General features: G+C 34.5%; 2 protein-coding genes across 2 annotated transcripts; both read left to right on the plus strand.

Annotated features, from left to right (window-relative positions):
• The first annotated feature begins 2,984 nt into the window (after positions 1-2,984).
• LOC120070877 (F-box protein PP2-B10-like) lies at positions 2,985-7,183 on the plus strand. The gene is made up of 3 exons (XM_039022767.1): positions 2,985-3,289; positions 5,562-5,686; positions 6,594-7,183. Exons 1-3 carry the CDS (start codon positions 3,023-3,025, stop codon positions 6,997-6,999), a joined length of 798 nt encoding a protein of 265 aa, XP_038878695.1. The 5' UTR covers positions 2,985-3,022; the 3' UTR covers positions 7,000-7,183.
• Positions 7,184-9,212: 2,029 nt separating this feature from the next.
• On the plus strand, positions 9,213-16,149 carry LOC120072183 (uncharacterized mitochondrial protein AtMg00300-like). Its single transcript, XM_039024592.1, has 3 exons — positions 9,213-9,339; positions 9,458-9,713; positions 16,104-16,149. The coding sequence occupies exons 1-3, from the start codon at positions 9,213-9,215 to the stop codon at positions 16,147-16,149; spliced, it is 429 nt and encodes a 142-aa protein (XP_038880520.1).
• The last annotated feature ends 7,190 nt before the right edge of the window (positions 16,150-23,339 follow it).

Consider the following 23,339-nt stretch of genomic DNA (forward strand, 5'->3'; position numbering starts at 1 on the left):
AATGACGTAATTAGAATAAAATTGAGACACATAATAACTTAAATTGTTATTTTAAATATGGAGCTTTGATGGTTGATTTTTGGAAGAGAAAAAAAAAAGGAAAAATATTATATACCTTGATTTCTTTTGAAAAAATAAATAAATATTGATAAATTAGACCCGAGTGTTTTTAAGATTTTGTTTAATTTCCTCTACTTGGATTTACTGTTGCCATTATAGTTTCTTAGTTTGTTGATACATGATTTCAATGGTTTTTTTTTTTAGTATGGCATTAACATATGAACTAAAAAAAACCTAAAAATAAGAAAAACCAAAAACTATGATAAGACTAAAATGATTTTTTTTAAAAGAAAGAAACTACCTTCATTAAAAAAAAACTACCCTCATATTTTAATTTATAATTTCTTCTTAAAATATAAAACCTTAAGAGCTTTTTGCCATGTAAGTACAAAAACATTTTATAATTTTAATATTTCTTGAACAAAAAAATAAATAATTTTATGTATATTAATAAAAATGGTCAACCCAAATTTGAGCAACTAAATCAAACATAAATTTTATAATCAATCAAATAAAAATTAAAAAATTTGAACTAATTAATTTTAAGAATCAACAAAAATGATGAACTAAATCTATGATGGTGGATTGAATTGCAAAATCTACCATGAAAGATTTGGAATTGAGAGTGAGAAGAATCTATGGTGTAATACTCCTAGAAAGAACTGTATACAATAATAATAGGGAAATAAATTTGAAAAGTTAGCCTCTACAAAGAAAACAAGGAAATAAAGATTGAATTTGAGTTGGTTCTTATATTAGAAATTTCAAACTGATCAATTTCAAATCACAATAACACAAATTACCAAAATGTATAGACATACAACATCGTCGATCACTATTGAAGATAAAAACAAGGCCAATGCCCCAGATTTGAAGGATTACTTTGTAGAGATTTAAAGGAAAAGTTTGCCAATGCATGTTGTAAATATCTTGATTCAATATATGACAATATAGCAAGATGAAGAAGTGTTGATAAAACACAATCATAACATTCACTACGAAAGAGTAAGTAAATAGAATTAGTAATAAGTGGTATCTAACCGTGAGAGGGTATAATAGACATTTTTTTAAAAATGAATGACAATATGGGAAGGTAAAAATTTTCCCTTATAGCCCATTTTAATATAGTATAGTTTTTTTTTTCTTTTTCTCTTTCGATCCTATTTTTTATTTAAAAAATAAGAGGGATGAATATAGATAGGATAGAAAAATTTGAACCTTAACCTGATCGAAAAAAGTAGTATATGCTAATATACATATATCTTATAGAATTTAGATGAGATTCAAGTAATTAAATATATAATCAAAAAAATTTTTACAGATTATATTTAAGTCATAGTAAAGAAGATCGTTTGGAAAATCAATTCGGGTAAGAACAAACAAGAAGGAAGCCTCACAAAATTTTATTCCAAATTTCAAAAGGTATTTATACGAAAGATGTATATAACTGTCAATCATTGATTGAAACCAATTGAAAAGAGAGGTTTTTTTTTTACAAATAGAAAAGATATTGGATTCCTTTTGCCCCCATGTTGTGGTCACTTCATGGGTCATATTCGTTGGAAAAAATGAAAAATAGAAAGGAAAGATACCCATAAAAAGGATCTAAATGCATGTGAACTTCATTTTATACTACAAATCGGTAGATAGTTTCTCCTCCACTTTGATTCTTATAAATTTTTTTACTAAAAAGATAATATAATTAAAATGTGGAATGGAAGAATCAAATTATTGATCTTATAATACGAGTACTATGTCAGTTGAACTATGTGCATATTAGTTATTCATTTAAATTTAATATGATACAAAAATGTTGTCATTTTTTTGTTTTTCTTTTTTTTTTTAAAAAATATTCTATTGCTCATTTTTGTTGTTGGCATAATATTCCCTATTCATTGGTTTTCAAGACATTGGAAAAGGAAGCTTTTCTTTCTTTCTTTCTTTTTTCTCTTACTCTGAGTAGTCTCTTATTTCTATCGATGTAATTCTAGAGTTCGTTTCTTGTTTTCCTAAAAAAAAAAATTGGAGAAAGAATGAAAAACTACTATAGCTAAATCAAACTTGTTACTTCTTCCAAAAATGATTAATACACTCTCATGTTAAATCCTTATATCAACATATACAAATCACACATTTTTAAAAGTTTAACTTCAGTCCTTAATCTTCTTCACATTTTTTTTTTCAATTTCATTTTTTAACTTTTATAAAATCTACTTAAATTTGTTACCCACTTTCTCCTTCAATCATTTAGATTTAAAATTACAAATTTAGGTCTTCTTTCATTAAATTACATATTTAGTCTCCACTATAAAAATTCTATGTCTAGTATATTAAAACTTTATAATAATGTTAGCCTTACTTTGTATTGCTTAAAAAACACTTTTGGTAATAAATTTTTAGAAAAGTAACAATTTAGTTCCTCAATTTAGTTTTATCACAATTTGACCCATGTACTTTTATTTTATAATAATTTAGTCTCTACACTTTATTATGTAATAATTTAGGCTTTATATTTTCAAAATTATAACATTTCATGTAAAGGCAGTTTGAGATTATTTTTTTAAATTTCATGTTATATTTACATTTTATCACCTTTCTTACTAAAAGGAACTAAATATAACATTTCGATCACTAAAGTTGAAATTTTAGGACTAACATGAAAAGTGAATAAAAACTCAAGGACTAAAATTGTAGGAGAATAAGATATAGACAAAGTTGAGGGGACAAAATTTGCAAATAAAGTTATAAAATTCCATTTCTGCCCCTAACAGTTGGATGTTATCATCCTTGCTATTGATGTTGTCATATTGTGCAAAGGAGACACCAAAATGTGGTCATCTTAACGATATCAATTTGACTTTTTTTCTTTCAGCAACCAAACAAACTATAAATATTAAATGAATTTGCTCTTTGCATTCAAACTTTCAACCATATAGAGATCTCCATTCCTTTTTCTTCTTTGATGTCTTCATCAATGAATATAGATCTTTTACCTCAAGATTGTATTGCACACGTTCTCTCATTCGCCTCTGCTCGAGAAGCATGTCGGTTGTCAACCGTCTCAGAGATGATGCACTTAATTGCTGATTCTGATGTTGTATGGGAGAAATTTCTTCCATTTGATTGTAAGGAAATTTTGTTGCGATTAGATTCTTCAGTGGTTTACGATACTAAAAAGGATTTGTATTTCAAGTTATGTTGTCCTCATCTTATTGATGGGGGCAAGAAGGTACATTTACATATTTATATAGCAGTATTACGTAAATATCATATATATTATCAGTTATTTGAATTTTATCATTTAACGTTATATATATAGTTTTTTATTAAGGGCTACATGCATGTAAACTTTGGATCGACTTCACTTTCTTTAAGAATTTATGTTGATCCATCAAAAGTGCATGTATGTTGGTAGGAGTGTCTATGAGTAGGACCGATATGAGATGTGTTGATAAAATTAAATTTATCATAACCATCAACTTAAGTTTATGGGTCAATAGTAATTTAATAGAATGGTCATTCCCATCTTTGCCATCCAGATCATTCTTTGTTCATAGAAATTTTAATGTTTAAATTATGTAAATCTCTTTATCTCTCTCATATCAGATTTGAAACGAGGGAGAGAAAAATAGGTCCTCCTCTCTCATTTTAGTTGAGAAAGAATGTAGTCATGGATCAAAGGAGAAACGAGAGAGAGAAAAAAGAAAAATATATATTTTTTATTTTATAAAATTTTAAAAAATATATAGGCAATATGTAGCAATATCTCTCCATATTAGCCAAAAATAAAATGTACCATGAAAACTTGAAAATAAATCGAAAAGATTTAGAAAGCATTTTTAAAAGGTTATTTTTGCATGAACAGGCGGTGGATCAAATATGAATTTAAAATTCATATTTGTTTCATTGCTTGTTGATGCATCATTGATCTTTGAAATGCTTCTACAACTTGATAGTTTCATTTACCATAAAATTATGCATATCATTTATGTTTGAGTTGTATTTATTTTAGCATCTAATTTTTTTTTTTTTTTTTTTTTTTTTTTTTTTTTTTTTTAATTCTAGAATAAGTTAAAGTTCAACAATAGTATCTTCTTATTTTTACACAATATCTAAGAATTAAATAGGAGATATTTATTTTAGGAGTTAGATTTATATTCTCTATAATTGGAAAGTCAAACTCAAATTTCATAGAAAACATTTATTAATTTATTGATTTGTTGTAGTACAAGATATATATATATATATATATATTGGGTAAAAGCCATAACTTTTGATATTTAATTCTATCTCCAAGCTAAAAACACCTACATTACAAATCTAGAAATTAAACCAACTATAATTAGCTATACAAATTTAGACCTTTGAAACCTTATTATTATTATTGTTATTGTTATTATTATTATTATTGTTATTATTATTTTGCTGCAAAGGGCAGACTACATTAACTTATACTTTTCAGACTTGCAAACCAAACATATGCATACAAAGTGTTGGGGCATTCATTTGAGTTGGATTAAGTTAGATTTTCAATTCAACTTGATCTATCAAACTTCACAAATGAGTGTTAAGTAATTTAATTTTACCAACTAATTCAATCGTATCAATTATTGAAGTTTGAATATTTATCGAGAAACTCCATCTTCTCTTTCTTCTCTCTGTCATCATCCAAATATTTTCAATGATTCTACTGTAAAAAGTACAGATATGAATACATATATAGGATACAGATACGATATGATACTACAATACCTCAATTTTTAAAAACTAAGATACGCACACGTGCACGCACACATGCACACACGCACCCACATGCATGCATGCACGCACGCACACCCCGTATATGTGTGTGTGCATCTTTGTCCAATTAATTGTTATAATAGTTAGATTGAAATAGATTCAAGAAGAGAGTGAAGACATGAAAAAAAAATCCAGCAAAGGTAGGAAAGAAGTAGAAGATTAAGATTGAAGAATGAAGTCGAGGATGGGGGGAGGGGTGTGAATCCTAATTTAGATGGTGAGAGAGACGAGAAGAATGAATATTTAGTTATGTTTCAGATTTTTTTTTAAAAAAACTTTTATGTTCTTATTCTTTATTGGTTTTGTCATTTTTAATCTACTTTATTTTGGATGTCTAGATTTAAGTGTACTTTTAAATAAAATAGGTTGTGGGTTAGGCTTAAATTTAGAAAAAATTGACCTAACACATCCTTTTCACGTATCTGATAACAGATAGACGTATTTGAAAATTTAAAAAAATAAAATAAAAATCAGATATTTCAATTCACGTATCTATCACGTATTTGGACATATCCGTATCTAATACTGATTCTTTGCATAATTAAAAGTATCTGTGTTTCTCAAAATCTTTTTGTTGGTCACCACCAACGACTAACTTTGACTCTTCAATTCTTCGATTCGAATTCCTTTAATGTTAGGTTCTTCCTGATTTGTTTTATACATAGATGAAGAAAAGTAATGTTTCCTTTTGCAAAATGCAGATCTTCTATATAGATAAAGAGACAGGTAAGAAATGCTATATTTTAGGTGCAAGGGAACTTCAAATCCAATGGTCAAACAATCCTCTGTATTGGTCTTGGAATAGACAACCCTTTCTAAAATCAAGGTCTCTACTTTTCTCTTTTACTTCACACATTTTTATAGAATAATAATATAAAAATATATTTCTTTTTGTACAAAAAGATCTAGAATAGAATATCTTTATAAAAATATTAACAGCTTATCAAAATATTATATGAATTTTATCATATAAAAGGGTTTTAAGTGAGAAAACTTATTTTTGTAAGGAAATTTTTCGTTTAGTAAACAGTTTCTAATAACCTACTTTTTATAAAGAAAAATGTTCATTGATAGAAAAAATGTCAAACTATTTACAGAAATAAAAAAGATAATGATGGATGTTGATAGACTTCTATTAGTATTTATTAATGATAGATTTCTATAAGTTTTGATTATTGATAAACATTGATAGACTTCTATCAGCTTCTATTAAACTATTTATAGAAATAGCGAAAAAGACTCTGACAGATACTTATAGGTTTCTATCGGTCTCTATCAAGGATATCAGTTTCTATCATTAGTACACACTGATAAATTTTTGTCCATCTCTATTAAAGACGATTAAATTTTGTTATTTTATGTAAATAGTTTTTCTTATTTTTCTATTTTTGTAAATTCCCCTTCTATAAAGTTAAATACTTGTGAAATATAATAGCTCAATGTATAACTAATTATATCACATCATATTCTAGTTGTGAACAATCTTTTCGCATAAATGGTAAATGTTTGGAGTTCCATGAGAAAATTATAAATGTTTTGAGGAGACTCAATATCTTCAATTTGTTTTCTATTCTTAAAATGGTTTTTTGAAATTTTAATATAACGTTGTTAAAAACAACAAAAATTTACCTTTTTATTTTGTATTTTTATTTTTTTGAATTACATCAAGAGAGATTTTAAAAAATAGTTATTCTTTGATGCTCCATTTTTTGTTTTTTCAAATTTGGACGTAGGTTTGAAGAAGTTGCAGAATTGAGAACTATATGGTGGCTAGAAATAAAAGGCTCAATCAACACCAAATTTCTTTCCTCAAAAACACTTTACTTTGCATATCTTTTGGTGAAGTTTGCAGACAGAGCTTATGGATTAAACACTCATCCATCTCAAGCCTCAGTTCAACTCAATACTGTGATATCTAAAAGAAAAGTGTATTTACACAAGGAAAAAGGCTACAAAGATCAAGTTTTCATTGATGGAGATGATGGAGACGATGACAATTGGGTCGAGATCAAGTTGGGAGAGTTTTACGTTAATGATTCTGGAGAAGGTGTCGTTGAGATGTGCTTGAAAGAAGTCGAGAGTCAACATTTGAGAGGCGGTCTTGTTGTCGAGGGAATTCAACTTAGACCTAACCTATAAATTGAAACTTCAAAAATAGAGAAGGCTTTGAATAAATTATTCAGTTAAACAATTATTCAATAAGGCTGGTGTAATGTGGTTACCATTTATGTTCTAGGTGTAGGGAGAAAATTAACTAGCATCTCTATCGATGATATGTAACTACTACTTTTTTAGAGCTTTCTTGATAAAATAACTGTATTTTTAAAATGGATCTAATGCATAATACACACAAGTCAAAGAAGATGTTGGAACATAATAAACAAGTAAAAAAACTGAACAAAAGATAATAAAAGTAGAGATAATGAGACACGTAAATTGGTAATCCAATTTGGTGCAAGATCACCTGCTCTATGAGGCAATATGACCAGCAGAAAGAAACTTCACTATAAGTAGAGTTAAGTGATTACAATATAGTATTGATTTGTTAGACTCTTTCTATAGTAACTCATGAACAAATCCCCTCAAACAGACTTACTTAAACTTCTCAAAATCGTGAGTTCCCTTCACCTTTATAATGAGAGTAACAGAAAGAACCGAAGACAAAAGAAGTAGTAGGCAGTTTATCGTTGTCTTCTTCATTCTGTTTTGTTTGTTGTAACCGCCAGAGCTTCTTTCGTTGAAAATGAGAGCCTGTATAAAAGGTGAAAGAATGAGATAGTAAAAGAGAAGAGAGCGAGAACATTTGTTCTATAAAGAAGTTTAAAAGAAGAAGTAATAAAAGATACCTTTCCTTTTTGCACAGTAGACATAGGCCTTTGGCCAAACCACTTAAATTCTTGTGTTTTTTCTTTCTCAACGTTCGTCTATCTTTTTCTTAAATATCGTCTACACGATCGTTTTTGTTCCTCTTGCATCATCTAAACGATTGTCTAGATCTACTTTACATCATATATACGATCGTCTAGTTTCTTAACTATCGTCTATACGATCGTCTAGTTCCACTCAACTATCGTCTACACGATCGTCTAGTGCTTCTTAGTATCGTCTACAATATTGAACTATCGTCTAGTTCCCTTGAGAATTTTCTACACGATTGAGCTTGCATACAAGTAAACGATTGAAGTTTTGAAGCTAAAAGGATATAGTCTTCCCTGAGTCTTGAAATGAGGTAGATCATTTATGCTGAGTATTTTGGGCCTGCAAACAAGAGAATTATAGTTAATCTAGGGCCACAAGTGGTATAAGAGCTCAGAGTATAAATCAAGACTGATCCTAGATTTGAATTCTTACATACAAAGATTCAGACGAGTCAATCTTGAAATTCAAGAATGGCTACAACCAGGTTTGAGATTGAAAAGTTTGATGGAAAGACAAATTTTGAATTATGGAAAGCTAAGATCAAGGCAGTGTTGGGATAGCAAAAAGGCATTTCTGGCCATCATAAACCCAACAACGTACCCTGAAACAATCATAGATGCAGAAAAAGAGACAATAGAGGTAAATGCCTATGGAACTATTGTTTTGAATGTTACAAATAGTGTTTTAAGACAGATAGTTAACTAGTAAATTGCTTATGATCTATGGAACAAATTAAATGAGATTTATCTCAATAAAGATCTTCCTAATAAAGCTTTCTTGAGAGAAAGATTGTTCACATATAAGATAAATGCTGCAAAATCCCTCATTGAAAATTTGAACGAATTCAAGAGACTGTCATCAGAATTTAGATCAATAGAAGACAACATTGGGGAAGAAAATGAGACCTTTATCCTACTAAACTCTCGACCAGACTCGTTTAAAGATATTAAAACAACAATGAAGTATGGTAGAGAAAGGATCACTACAGAAGAAATTATTTCAGCAATCAGAGTTAGAGAACTTGAATTACAGATGAGCAAGAAAGAGAAACAAGGAGGAGAAGGTTTGTTTTCTAAAGGGAAAACAAAGAACAATGGGAAGGGCAAGCAGAATGGGGGAGACAAGCCTAAATCAAGTGTCATTTTTGCCATAAACTTGGACACACGAAGAAAGACTGTTATACCTTGAAGAGAAAACTGAACCAACAGAACAAATGAGGAAAACAGACAGAGGCAGCTGTAGGGAAGAATTCCCTTGTGTATTCAGATGCCTTGGCAGTAACTAAAGAGTGTTGTGAGCAGAATTCTATGGAGACTCAAGATTGGGTTATAGATTCTAGTTGTTCACTCCATATGACACCATCTAAAGGGTTGTTTTTTATGTACAAGAAGTGGGATGGAAGACTGATTTAAATGAGAAATAATAATACTTATATGGCCGTTGGTGTTGGCTCTGTTTCCTTAAAGCTACAAGATGGTTCAGTGAAGCTAATCAGAAATGAGAGAAATGTTCCTACCTTGAAGAGAAATATTCTATTATTGGGGATGTTTGACTCCATTGGTTATGAATAGAGAGGAGTTGGTGACACCTTTGAGATAATCCAAGACTCAAAGGTGGTGTTGGTGGCTACTAAAGTAAATGGCTTGTATGTCATTAAAGATGTGCTTGATGGCTACAGATGAAGATCCTACAGAGGATGAGCTATGGCACAAGAGGCTATCTCATATTAGTGTGAAGGGGTTGCAAGTTCTTTCCAAACAGGGGATTCTTCCTAAAGGGTTTGGAAACAATTTGAAGTTTTGTGAACATTGCATCCTTGGCAAGGCAACTAGGCAAGACTTTCCTAAAGGACAACATACTACCAAGGATATATTTGAATATGTGCATTCTGATCTATGGAGTCCAACACACTCTCCTTCACTAAGTGGAGCAAGGTACGTCCTTTCTTTTGTTGATGATTATTCAAGAAAGAGTTGGGTTTATTTTCTAAAAACCAAAGATGAAGTGTTTGGGAGATTTAAAGAATGGAAAACCTGGATTGAAAAACAAACTTCTAAACACATTAAACACTTGAGAACTGACAATGGTTTAGAGTTATGTGTTAAAGAGTTTAACTTGTTTTGCAGAGAGAATGGAATTGTATACACCTCAACAAAATGGAGTTGCTGAAAGACTCAATAAAACAGTGCATGAAAGAGTAAGATGTCAGCTGTCTAATGCTCTTTTACCTGAGAAATATTGAACAGAGGCAGTGTTCTACACAGTCTACACTCTAAATAGATGTCCACGTACGTCTATTGAGCTAAAAACACTCGAAGAAAGATGGACAGAAAAGCCTCCTAAGTTGGAACACTTGAAGATATTTGGGAGTGTAGGGTATGTGCATCAAAGGCAAGGTAAGCTGAAACCAAGGGCTGTCAACTGCATGTTTCTAGGTTTACACCTGAAGTGAAAGGATACAAATTATGGAATCCTATTACGAAGAGACGTATCAACAGTAGAGATGTTGTGTTCAGAGAAAATTAGATGTTCATGCTATCCCAGTAACAACCTACACCTATGTCTAAGACCAATAGTACAAGGTTTGAGGTGGTGCCTCAAAGTGAACAGGAAGCTTCTACTTCTTCTCAAAATCTAGAAGTTAAGGTGAAGACACTACTGAGATAAGTGATTTTGTGTCAAGTGAACAAGAAAATACACAAGCAGACCTACAAAACTACTCCTTAGCAAGGGATAGGACAAGGAGAACCATTATGCCCCTGCAAGGTATCTAGAATCTGACTATGCTAGTGTTGCTTTGAAAGATGCCATTTTACTAAGCAATAATGAACCCACTAGTTTTGAAGAAGCAACTAACAGCCCTGATGCTAGACAACGGATTGAGACCATGAATGATGAAATGAGGTCTCTTAACCTTAATGAAACCTGGAAATTAGTGCATTTATCTAAAGGGTACAAACCTATTTCATGTAAGTGGATATACAAGTTTAAAGAACAAATTCTAGGGGTACAACAGTCATGATTCAAGGCAAGACTTGTTGCAAAGGGGTTCACACAAAAGGAAGAGATTGATTATACAGAGGTTTTTTCTCCTGTTATAAAACACACATCCATTAGGCTATTCCTCTCCTTAGTTGTTCAAAAGGATTTGAGTTAGACTAATTGGATGTGAAGATAACATTTTTATATGGATTGTTGAATGAAACTATCTATATGAGACAACCTTAAGGGTATGTGAAGAAAGGAGAAGAAGACTTAGTGTGTCTACTAAATAAATCAATTTATAGGCTCAAGCAGTCACGTAGGTGTTGATATGATAAATTTGATGAGGTACTCTGTAAAATGGGATTTAAGAGAAGCTTCTAGGACTGGTGTGTGTATATACCAACACTAAAAGCTTCAAAGAACAAGTGTATCTACTCCTATATGTATATGACATGTTGTTGGTTGGAAGCTTCAAAGAAGTTTTAGGGCAAGTCAAGGCTCTTCTAAAGAAAGAATTTGACATGAAAGACCTAGGGGAATCTAGAAGGATTCTTGTTATTGAAATCAGTAGAAAAATAAGACAAGACAGACTTTATGTAAGTCAAGTTGATTACTATGAGAAAGTTTTATAGAGGTTCAAAATAGATGGTGCAAAGCCTGGTAGCACTCCCCTTGCACCTCATTTTAAACTCTTAGTTGCTAATAGTCCTAAGATCACAGATGAGGATCACATTAACCATATGAAGGTAGTTCCCTACTCCTAGGCAATGGGATCATTAATGTATATAATGACTTGAATAAGAAAAGATCTGTCCTATGCTACAAGTTTGATCAGTAGATACATGTTTAATCTTGGTAAATGTCATTGGGAAGCAATTAAATGGATACTAAGGTATCTTTATGAAGGAACTCTTATCAAAGAGTACCTCTGAGTAGAAGCAAGATCGTTCCAAACTCATTGTGACAGAATTATCGCATTCATAATCAAACAGACTAGTTATACAATATACAACAAGTTAGAGGCATGCTTTGAAACTTTAAACAACAAGAGAACGAAATACATACTAGTTGAAGAACCCTTCTTCACCAAAATCTTGCTCTCGTCACGGAATGCATCTCTCACTCTCACTGAGATCATCCAAGCAAATTTTCCAACAAATCATCTACCCACGAACAGACTCCTCACGAACTCGGAAACAAGGCAGACACCACCACTTGGAACCCTCGGTATTCTCAGAGTGAGAATCCAAGAGCTGTGGGCTCTGTTAGATTGGTAGATGGCAGGAGGAAGAGATGATCGTATACCACAACCAAGCAAGTGGGAGAATATCGGGTGTCTATCATATAGAAGATGCTTGATCGTTTAGGTAGAGGTACACAATCGTTTATTAAAAGGGTCGCGATCATATAGACGATCATTTAGTAAGACGCTCAGGCACTTGATCGTTTAGAAAGAGCTAAATGATCGTTTAGAAAATCCTATGCGATCGTTTAGTAAACCGCGTGCGTGTATACGATCATTTAGAAACATTGAGCTGTCGTGTATGTTCTTGATTAGCTATGTGATAGGCAGTATACACTACTCGTGATCGAATGTCTGATCCTTTTGCAAAATGAAAACAAGTTTCATTTTATCCTTCAGTTATGAAAATTGAATGCAACCTCCCATTATCATTCGGTTATGGAGAAAAACCGGGCAACAATTATCCTATAATTGTCAAAATTAAATAATAAACATAATCATATTATATTCATTAACCTATGGTTTAATATCACATCAAATGCAACATATGAACCATAGTCTTTTCTCCTCTACTAGATATAAATCATATTTATATCATTTTCCTCCATTTAATGAATCTTATACATAAAGTCAACCATATCATATATAATTTACCAGTTCAATCATATCATATATAATCGAACTCCCTCTTGTCAATTTGAACACTTCAAACTGACTCAAAAACTGATTCTCAACTTGAATCCATTGAGCTACCAAGGGAACCTTATAGACCTATGGCTCGAAGCTCTAACGGTACGTGAATAGCGAATTAAACTCTTTAGCCACGAGATCTACCATTCGTTAACTGCCAGGCATTCCACTAAAGACCGACAGCTACACTCTTCTCACCATAGATATATTTCTGTGTCCATCGGTTATAACCAATCAACAGTATGATAACCCCTCACAGATGCTCGTAAGTACAGCTGGCCCAATTTACCATTTTGCCGTTGTAGTTACATCTAACTCCTTAAGTACCGCTGATTCCTTAAATGAACAATACATCATAGTCCTACTATGAGTGGACATCTCTCGAGCCATGAGAAGGTGTGTGGCGCCACATTATTTAAGCCCTAGAATCAGCCCTTAAGGGAGCAATCTATCTATTTACCCTTACTTTGGGGAAGGAATGAAGTCCATCTTGTGTAGCTGAGTTCCCAGCTCCCCAATCAGACGAATCCCCAAAGTGGTAGGTTCGAGTCGGCAATCTGGCCACTCGCACCCATGCAAATCAAGGACCGCCCTTAAAAGCAGGAGTTCCCAACTCACTCAGGATTGAGGTTATGTTACCTATGGTCATCCTAATGAAGTGAAGTCTCTGTCATGAATGATCTTATATAACGAGACTATAACACTTCATGGTTCGGTCTTATACAAACTCCTTTGTGTAGGACGCTCCTGTTCGGATGTCTCCATATGAATGATCAAGATCAGACCATCTGTAGCAAGTCACAACACTTGTAACTATTCTACAAAGCGGGCCGCATCCGTAACGTTACAAGGATAAGGTTTCCCTCTTATTTCCATATACTACAGACCATTTTTGTTATCACTTAAGGAATGATGCACTTGTGTCTCCACATACATGCTTAAGTTATAAACGACAACTAGGGATCTTAGTTTATTGGTTTGTGGTAAAGTAATTAAAACATCCAATGTTCATAGACAAAAGTGAAGAAAATATCATATATTATTACATCACATGCGTTTGTTCAAAACTGTGTTTACAAACTACAGAACCCAACGAGAGTTTAGGGCATCATCCCCAACAATCTCTCATTTGTCCTAAAGCGAGTGGGGTGTAAATCAACTAGTACAAAACAATAAACTAGGGCACTAAGGCCAAGTACAAAAATATCTCCCACTTGCCCTAGTCTAGCGCGGGTGGTCCCGTAGACCCATGTTCTGAAGGTGACCCTAAAAAACTGTAGCTGTGAGAGCCTTCGTAAACGGGTCAGCAACGTTGTGCTCCGAAGTGATCTTCGTGACTATCACGTCCCCTCGATGCACTATCTCGCAGATAAGATGATACTTTTGCTCTATATGTTTGTCGCGCTTGTGATCCTTGGGCTCCCTGGAGTTCGCCACAGCACCACTATTATCACTATAGAGGGTGATGGGCCTAGACATATCTAGAACAACTTTCAGATATGTCAGGAACTTTCTGAGCCAAATGGCCTTCTTAGCAGCTTCACAAGCCGCTACGTACTCGGCCTCCATCGTGGAGTCGGTGATACACCCCTACTTAGTGCTTCACCATACTACTTCTCCTCTGTTAAGAGGAAGAACTGACCTTGAAGTAGACTTTCTAGAGTCTTTATTAGTCTAAAAGCCAGAATGCATGTATTCAGTAAGGATCAAATCCCTAGTTCTATATACGAGCATGTAGTCCCTCGTTCTCCGAAGATACTTGAGGATGTTCTTAAATGCGGTCCAGTGACATTGGCCTGGGTTAGACTAATAATGCCTACTGACTATTTCCGTAGTATATGTATGGTCTAGTACAGAGCATCGCATACATCAAATGCCAACAACAGATGCATATGTGTAACTCAGTATTTGATAGGTATGATTGATGATGTTCTATGCTCGAAATGATGCGATACTACTACTAGATATGCGTTAATTATGGGTGTTCACGTAGTATGCCATGCATTGTCACAAGTTTCCTTAAGATAGAACCAAGTGTAATTCCACCGCAAGTTTCTCGATGTGATCTGAGGTCGAACACAGGGACTGATTTAGGTTATTGTGGTTTGTTCATGATACATGCGACCAGGTTTTTAATCTTTAAAAAAATGTGTTTGTACAGGTATATAAATTGCGATAAAATAAAGTAAAGCAGTAAAGATGAGATAATAAAATGAAATACAACAAACCTAAGCTAGATGATACAAGATACATGCTTCGTGTTACAAGATGCTGGGATCAAGGCTGACTGTGAAAGTTGTAAAAAGACGTGGAATGCGGCGGCAAGTCTTATGAACAGAATAGAAAGAGAAAGACAAAATAAATGTTGTTCCGCTCTTCTCTTGGAGTTCACCTTTCAGTGATCGGCCACGCTCCCACATGTCTGTGGTGAAACAGAGACTAACGTAATGAACGCAAGGTTGATTCCATGTCTGGAAGTACTACTCGCTTTATTTAACGCATTCTTTTAACCTTCACTCGATAGATCAGAATGGAATCTTCACTTCTGCTCTCACAGGTGAAGATGTCGTCTAGCATGCCTTAGCTAAACGCATTTTATATCATTAACACAGATTAAGTACTTGGTTAATTCATATTGCTTATCAAGGAATTAAGAAGACATCATGAAGAAAGTGATTGACGGGTGAACGGAAATAGACAGAAAATGATAAATGAAAGCTATCAAAACATTTAATATGTCTATTAAGCGTTTGATACATGGTGTGAATGAAAAGAGAATGAGAAAGTGAAATACAACGATGAAAGAGATAAAACAGATACAAACAAGTGTCAATGTCTTGGCACTGATTCGATGGAGATATGCTTGCCGGATAGGATGGATTTGATGGTAGGAAGAGCTTCCCTCTCAGGCTTGCTCTACCGATAGTAGGGATCTTTACACAGAGTTTCCAACGGGGTGTTTGGTAGATTAGATCTGAGATTCACCTCTCGGCTTTATCTCGTCTTCTTCCCAGATTTTTCACTCCATCACTCAGCTCAGCTTTTTCTCTCAACAGTTTTGCAGCATTTACCCTGTATCCGTAGCATACTTTTTCTTTGAAATCAATGGGTATTTATAGTGCAGATCTTTGACTCCGACCTTGTGGTCCCCACTTGATTGTCATGGTAATTCCAAAGATGGAGGGATATTATTCCTTCTGTTATGAAATTAGACTGTCAATACTGCACAACCGTTAGTTATACACGTCTTAATCCTCCACTTTTGCGTTGCTCAGCTGCATCTTTCAATCATGGATTCACATGCGGTGTTTGTTCTTATTACTGCATGCAGTTGCACACAGCTCTGGATCGATTGTCGCATTATGTCGTTGTTGTGGTAATTGTCTCTTCATTTGTTGATTGACAGGCACAATGTGACAGAGATGTTTGATCAGTATTCTCGTGAGCCTTGAGCACAAGTGGTGACTTGGTCTCCTGCAAAACAGAGTAAAATTCTTCTTATCTTCCTTCTCAACCTCTTCTGGCTGCTTCCTTCTCTTCTTATCTTCCTTCTCAGCCTCTTCTGGCTGCGCATCCCCTACAACCTCCTCCATCGCAATGTCAGGGGTCACTAATGCAACCTTCGCTTCCTTGGCCTCCTCGACTGCGATCTCTTCTTCTTCTCTTTCCTTGATCGCAATTTCCTCTTCTTTTCTTCTTGGAGGTTCATCATAAATTTCTACGATGACAGTTGCCTTCTGAGTCTCCGAGACCAGAACATCATTCTCCTTTTCTTCTTCTTCAACCACCACTTCTTCCACCACCACTACTCCATCCTTCACTGGTTCATTCGCACTACCGCCGCCTTCTTCTCCTAGGCAGTGGTTGGTTTACAACCCCTACCTCGGGCAGTCCACCTCCTTGCTCCTAGGTACTTAGGATGTTGCCAAACACCTCTGTATCATCGCATCTCTTCCTTTCGCTTTCAGTGGAGACGATAGGTGTTGGCCTAGGCATGCTCTCAGTGTTTCCTCCTCTCTTGAACACAGGAGGCCTAACGGTCAAGGGATTACTCCGGGATTTGCCGGCGAGTCTGGGGATGGTGTGGGCTTGTGCGGCAAGCCTGCGACTAGCATCCAGGAATGCTGCCTCTCGCATGGCTACTTGATCAGGGGTGGAAGGTGAAGTGGATTGGTTTGGGGTTTGGTCAACCATGGATACGAGCTTGGAAATGTCTGGTAAAAACTCGAGTTGCTGGGGAGAAAGAAAAGTTTGGGATGCAAGACGCTTAGGGTTTTTGGTTTGTCAAAGTGAGGTAAAGTGTTTCCAATGAAGGAGGAGGTCGTATTTATAGGTTGGGCATGGTGGGGTTCAACACGATTTTTGCGGCGACTGGCCTCGAGCAGCTCAACAGGCGCGTCGTCCCATCTCCCTCATTTATGGAATTTCAGAAAAAGTGTCATTTTGTCTGCCAAGTCATAATTGCTTGAGGATACGAATTGATTGGATTTCTTCCCAAATTGCCAAACGAATTTTTCTTTAATATTTTATTTGAATGGACACATGAAAAAGAATAACTCATTGTGCTCACCAACGCAACTATATCTTTGCAGAGGACGGACAACAGCGCATATATCCCTGCAACACACCCCTTAACCAACACATTTCTGGAGGATACCTCAACATAGTGCATTTGGCTAAGGACGGGCAAAGGACATATGCGAGCTCAACACACCCCTCAACTCAATACAGTTGAGTTAGGTGAACACAAAGCATTCCTAATTGGGCTGGGATGCGTCCATTGTCGTCTTGCTTTCTTGTTGTTAATTGTTCTTTTTTTTATTATATCTTTTTCATCAACGCAAGTATTGTGGCATGCGGCAATAGATTTTCCTTTATTACTCAATCATTCACAATTTAAAGCACAATGCATTGATTACAAAAAAGTCAAAGAATTAAAGACGAGACAGAATTAAATGCAGAGAAGTGAATGAGGAAATAAATTCATAAAGCCAAAATTGAATTAAATGAAGAATTGAAGACAGAATTCAGAATTTAAAAGAGACAAAAATTCAATAAAGCATTAAACATAGTATTGAATCTGAGATTCACCTCTCGGTCTTATCTCGTCTTGCTCCATCGGTAGCAGGGATCTTTGCACAGAGCTTCCCTCTCAGACTTGCTCCATCGGTAGCAGGGATCTTTACACAGAGCATTCAATCGGGTGTTTGACAGATTAAATCTGAGATTCACCTCTTGATCTTATCTCGTCTTCTTCCCGGATTTCTTCATTCAAGCACTCAGCTCAGCCATTTCTCTCAACAGTTTTGCAGCATTTACGTATCCCGTAGCATACTTTTTTCTCTGAAATCAATGGGGTATTTATTGGTGCAGATATTTGACTCCGGTCTTATGGTCCCCACTTGATTGTCATGGTAATTTCGAAGATGAAGGGATATTATTCCTTCTGTTATGAAATTAGACCGTCAATTCTGCACAACCGTTAGTTGTACAGGTGTCTCAATCCTCCGCTTTTTCGTTGCTCAGCTGCATCTTTCGATCATGGATTTGCATGCGGTGTTGTTTTTATTACCGCATGTGGTTGCACACAGCTTTGGATCGACGGTCGCATTGCACCTTCATTGCGGTAATCATCTCTTCATTGTTGATTGATGGGCGCAATGTGACAGAGATGCGTTGATCAGTTTCTCGTACGCCTTGAGCGCAAGCGGTGACTTGGTGTACCGCAAAACAGATTAAAATTCGGCTTGTCTTCTATTTTTATGGTGTTAGTGGGTGTAATTGCAAACATTTATAATTATTGTAATACTAGGCTAATTTTCATACACTCAGTGCATATTTACTAACTTTTGGCCGCAGTATCTAGATAAGGTGGCATAAATAACTTGTACGTCTACAGGTTATCAATATGGGACCTGTCTCATCTCCTCAACCTCTTGAGGCGTCTTAGGACACATGTCCCTAGACAAAGTAACTCCATGCTTAAACGGCAATAGAACCCTTTTGGAGTTCTGCATCGAGTAGTTGAGCAACATCTTGTCAATGTATGATGCCTGAAACAGCACTAGCACTTTGTTCTTACGATCCCGAAAGATTTGTATATCAAGAACAAACTGAGCCTCTCCCTAATCTTTCATTTAGAATTGGGTCGCTAGTCAGTTCTTAACTGCAGTCAATAGTCCTACATCATTCCCAATGTGTAGGATATTGTTTACATACAACACTAGGAAAACTAATGAACTGTTGATGATTTTCTTGTAGACACAAGGATCATCAACGTTTTGGTCAAATTCGTATGATTTGATTGCAGTATCAAACCAAATATTCCAAGATCGAGACACCTGTTTCAGCCCATAAATGGACCGATTCAATTTGCAAACTTTTTGCTCTTGACCTTGGGCTATGAATCCCTTGGGCTGCACTATATAAAGGGTCTCCTGAGATTACCATTCAGAAAGGCAGTCTTGACGTCCATTTATCATATCTCATAATCATAATAAAAGGTAATGGATAGGAGGATGCAGATCGACTTCAACATGGCAACAGGCGAGAAAGTCTCCTCATAGTCGACTCCCTCCACCTGGGTATAACCCTTTTCTATAAGTCGAGCCTTGAAGGTTTGCACCTTCCCATCAGCACCTCATTTCCTCTTATAGATCCATTTGCAACCTATAAGTCTGACCACATCAGGTTGATCTACAAGATCCCATACTGAGTTGAAGTATATCGGCTCCATCTTGAGATCCATGGCTTTGACCCATTCATCCTGGTCAACATCCTTCATTACCTTTTGATAAGACAACGGATCCTCAACATCGCCATCGGCTATTATTGCTAGGATTTTCATGAAACCTATATAGCGAACAGGTGGGTTCGCAACCTTCCTACTGCGTCGAGGTTCTCTCAACTCTTGAGGTGGAACCGACTTACCAGATGAACTATCATCAACAACTCTTGGTGATGAAGTTTCAGTAGTTTCATTAGAAAACTCACGTAACACGATCATACTATGTGGACTATGCTCTCTTATATGATCCTTCTATTGGAAGGCAGCATTCGTAGAAACAAACACTCTATTTTTCATTAGATCATAAAAGTAACCCCCTCATATGCCTTTGGGTTAGCCTATAAAGAGGCACAACCTCGACCGTGGTTCCAATTTCTTTGGATTAGCCTTAAGCACATGTGTTGAGCAATCCCATATATGGAAGTGGCATAAACTAGCTTTACGCCCGTTCCACAACTCTAGAAGTGTTCTTGCAATACTCTTGGAAGGAACACAGTTGAGTATATATACTGAAGTCTCCACTGCAAAACCCCAAAACAAGTCCAGTAAGGAAGTGTAACTCATCATCGATCGAACTATGTCCAACAAGGTTCTGTTTCTCCTCTCCGCTACACCATTCTGCTGAGGTGTACTTGATGTCGAGAGTTGGGAAACGATTCCATGTTCTATCAAACGATCTTATCGAAGTATCTTAATCTGTCTATCTAATGCATTTTCAACTTCAGCTTTGAACTCTTTGAACTTTTCAAAGGATTCAGACTTCTGTTGCATCAAATAAACATACTCATACCTAGAGTAATCATCAGTAAAAGTGATGAAATACTCATAGCCTCCCCTGGCTCGTACATTCATTGGACCATAGAGGTCAGAATGTACTAACTCTAGAGGCTCTTTGGCTCGATAATCTTTTCCAGTAAAAGGTCTTTTAGTCATCTTACCCTCAAGGCAAGATTCGCACACCAGTAAAGAATTTTCCTCTAACTCACTTAGAAGGCCATTCTTCACATACCTCTCAATCCTATTGAGCTTGATGTGCCCTAATCGAATGTGCCAAAGGTTGACAATTTCTTTTGGAGAAACTCGTTGATGTTTATTTTAAGTTATGGCAGTTTTAAACATCTTTATGTTATGGAGGGAACTCGTTACTAACGGCCTTAGCACATACAAGTTAGTTTCCAAATATGCTGAACAGATCTCAACTCCATCTTTATGAATAAACACTTTATTCAATTGGAAATTAAGAGTATATTTACACAGTATCAAGCACTTTAAAGAAATTAAATTCCTTTTCAACTTAGAAACTACAAATACATCATGTAATACAAGAAATTTCTTCTGCAAAGTCAATTGGAAAAAAATATTTAGTCAATTAGACTAAATATCACAGTCAAATATTTCCAGATATGAAAAAAAATATTCTACAGGAAAATACTCTACTGTCACAACTGGATATTAATACTTTTTTGAGACATTTGCAGAACCACTGTCTTAGAGAAAATTATAAAGCTAACAAACCAGATCTCCAATAGTAAGAAAATTGTAATTGGTGGGTATAAAAAATTTGTGGGAATTGCAACCAAGTTTCAATCAATTCATAGTAAACTTCATGAAAGGATGATTGGAGATTTGGAGATGATGACGACTTCTGTTAGGGTTTTAAATTTGTTAGGATCGATAGACTCTAATACCATACCAAGGAAAGTTGTTTGCTTGCCTTTTCATTTAGAATAAAATCAATATATACAATCTAAATATGGACTAAAATCAAAATACAACAATGGAAAATAATCACAAAACGTATATGGAAATATAATTACAAATCATGTATGAAAATATATTTTCCAATAAAACCAAATGACGATCGTTATTGTGTCGTGAAAGACATGCTGCCTTGAAAGTAAAATTTGACTCGACCTTGATGCTAATTTCAAACGTTGGTGGCTAAAAATGGAATAAGAAATAGGTTGTTTATAATAGTAAAAAAATAGAGAATTAAAGAAGATGAAGATGATTACAGATGTGACAATACACAACCTGTATGAAGAAGGGAGAAGCCAAAAAATGTAGGGGAAAGACTTTTAGATCTGGATAAACATTTTTGTAGTATTAATAATGATCCAAAAATTAAGAATCTAAATAAATGAAAAACAATAATTAAAATAGTAATAGTTTGAAACAGAAAGATAGTAGAAAAATAATTTCTTGACTAAGCAGCAACAATAATGCATGCAAATGCTTACATGTGGGGAAGCTTTTAATATCACCAGAATCACAATTTGAAAACTCTGTTACAAGCCTTTGTATTTTAAACACTTCCGATAAAATCTTCCAATGTGGGATAACTCATATATATATATTTGATTTTTATATAAAAAAAACCATCTTTAAGTCTTATTGTTCGTACGAGATTTCAAGAGAAATTTATTTCGTAGAACTTGAACTTTGTATTTGTATTAATTTTGTGGAAAGTGAGTACGATCTCGAATACATAATGTTTTCATGCTTTCAAAATAAACTGTGGTCTTTAAGCTGGTTGATCTTCTTGAATGATCGGTCTTTGGACTTGTTGATCTTCTTGAATGCTCAGACTTTGGGCTTGATGATCTTCTTGAACGATCGACCTTTGGGCTTGTTGATCTTCTTGGACGATCGGGCTTTGAGCTTATTGATCTTCTTGGAGAATCACCCTTTGGACTTGATTGATGATCTTCTTGGATGATTGCCCATTGGGCTTGATGATCTTCTTGGACAATCGGCTTTTGGGCTTGTTGATTTTTTTTGGATGATCGACCTTTGGGCTTGATGATCTTCTTGGAGGATTAGTGTTTGCACAAGGCTTTCGAAGAAACTTGTTTCGTGGGGTTGAACTTGAGTTGGTGTTATCATCTAATGTCATCATCTACCGCCTACAACTCACATCGCCGAAAGGAGAAAAGAGAGGGGGGAAGGAGAAAATAGAGGGAAGAGGAAGGGAGAGAGAATATGCATGGGGAGAAAAGTATACATGGAGGAGAGAGAAATACATAAATAAATTATATATATATATATATATAATGTATGTGAGAGTTAAATTGTAAATAGTCACTTATATTTATGGTGGCCAATAGGTTTTTTTTAGTAAAAAAATGAAATGTTCAAGACATTAATGTAATATGTATCTATTCTTAAGGCCTTTTAGGTAGAAATCCCTTTTCTTTTTTTTTTTCAATATACTCCTTAGTTTTTGTTATGAGTCAAAAGCCCAAGTCATTAAGAATTTAGGATAATTGGTGTGTATAATAGATTTTAGGGTTTGGTTTTGAAAAATGGCAAAACCAACAAATAATAAGATTTATGGCAACTCACATGACAGCCACATGGCCACGAATTTTTAAATCCTTGTTTTACCCTTGTTTAGTTCGTAGCTTTTGTTATTGATGAAACTACCAATACTTGGTAAATGTAGAATCATAAATAATTACGAGGTTCTGTATAGAGGGCGATTGCTAATATCTTAATTCTCCACTTTCTCGTTTTATATTAATTTAGATTTTATTCAACAACTTTTCGAATTAATCTCACTTGAATTAAATATCCAAAATTTTCTATCAAATTTATTTTTTAAATATCTATATATGATCAAATTTTATTTATCTAATCATATTTTAAATTTGCTCAAATGTTTGAATTTTTTTTTATTATTTCATACATATTCTTAATAAACTAAGTGGATATTTTTCCATATTTTTTAAGGTTTAAATTGTTTTGTATATGTTATTAGATTCAATTGTACATATTTTATATTTAATCGCTATTTTAGCTGATATTTTAATAATTCCTGACTTGCCCTCTGATTCGTATGTCAGCAATATTAAA

This window comes from Benincasa hispida, chromosome 2 (genome assembly GCF_009727055.1).
Source record: "Benincasa hispida cultivar B227 chromosome 2, ASM972705v1, whole genome shotgun sequence".
NCBI lineage: Eukaryota > Viridiplantae > Streptophyta > Magnoliopsida > Cucurbitales > Cucurbitaceae > Benincasa > Benincasa hispida.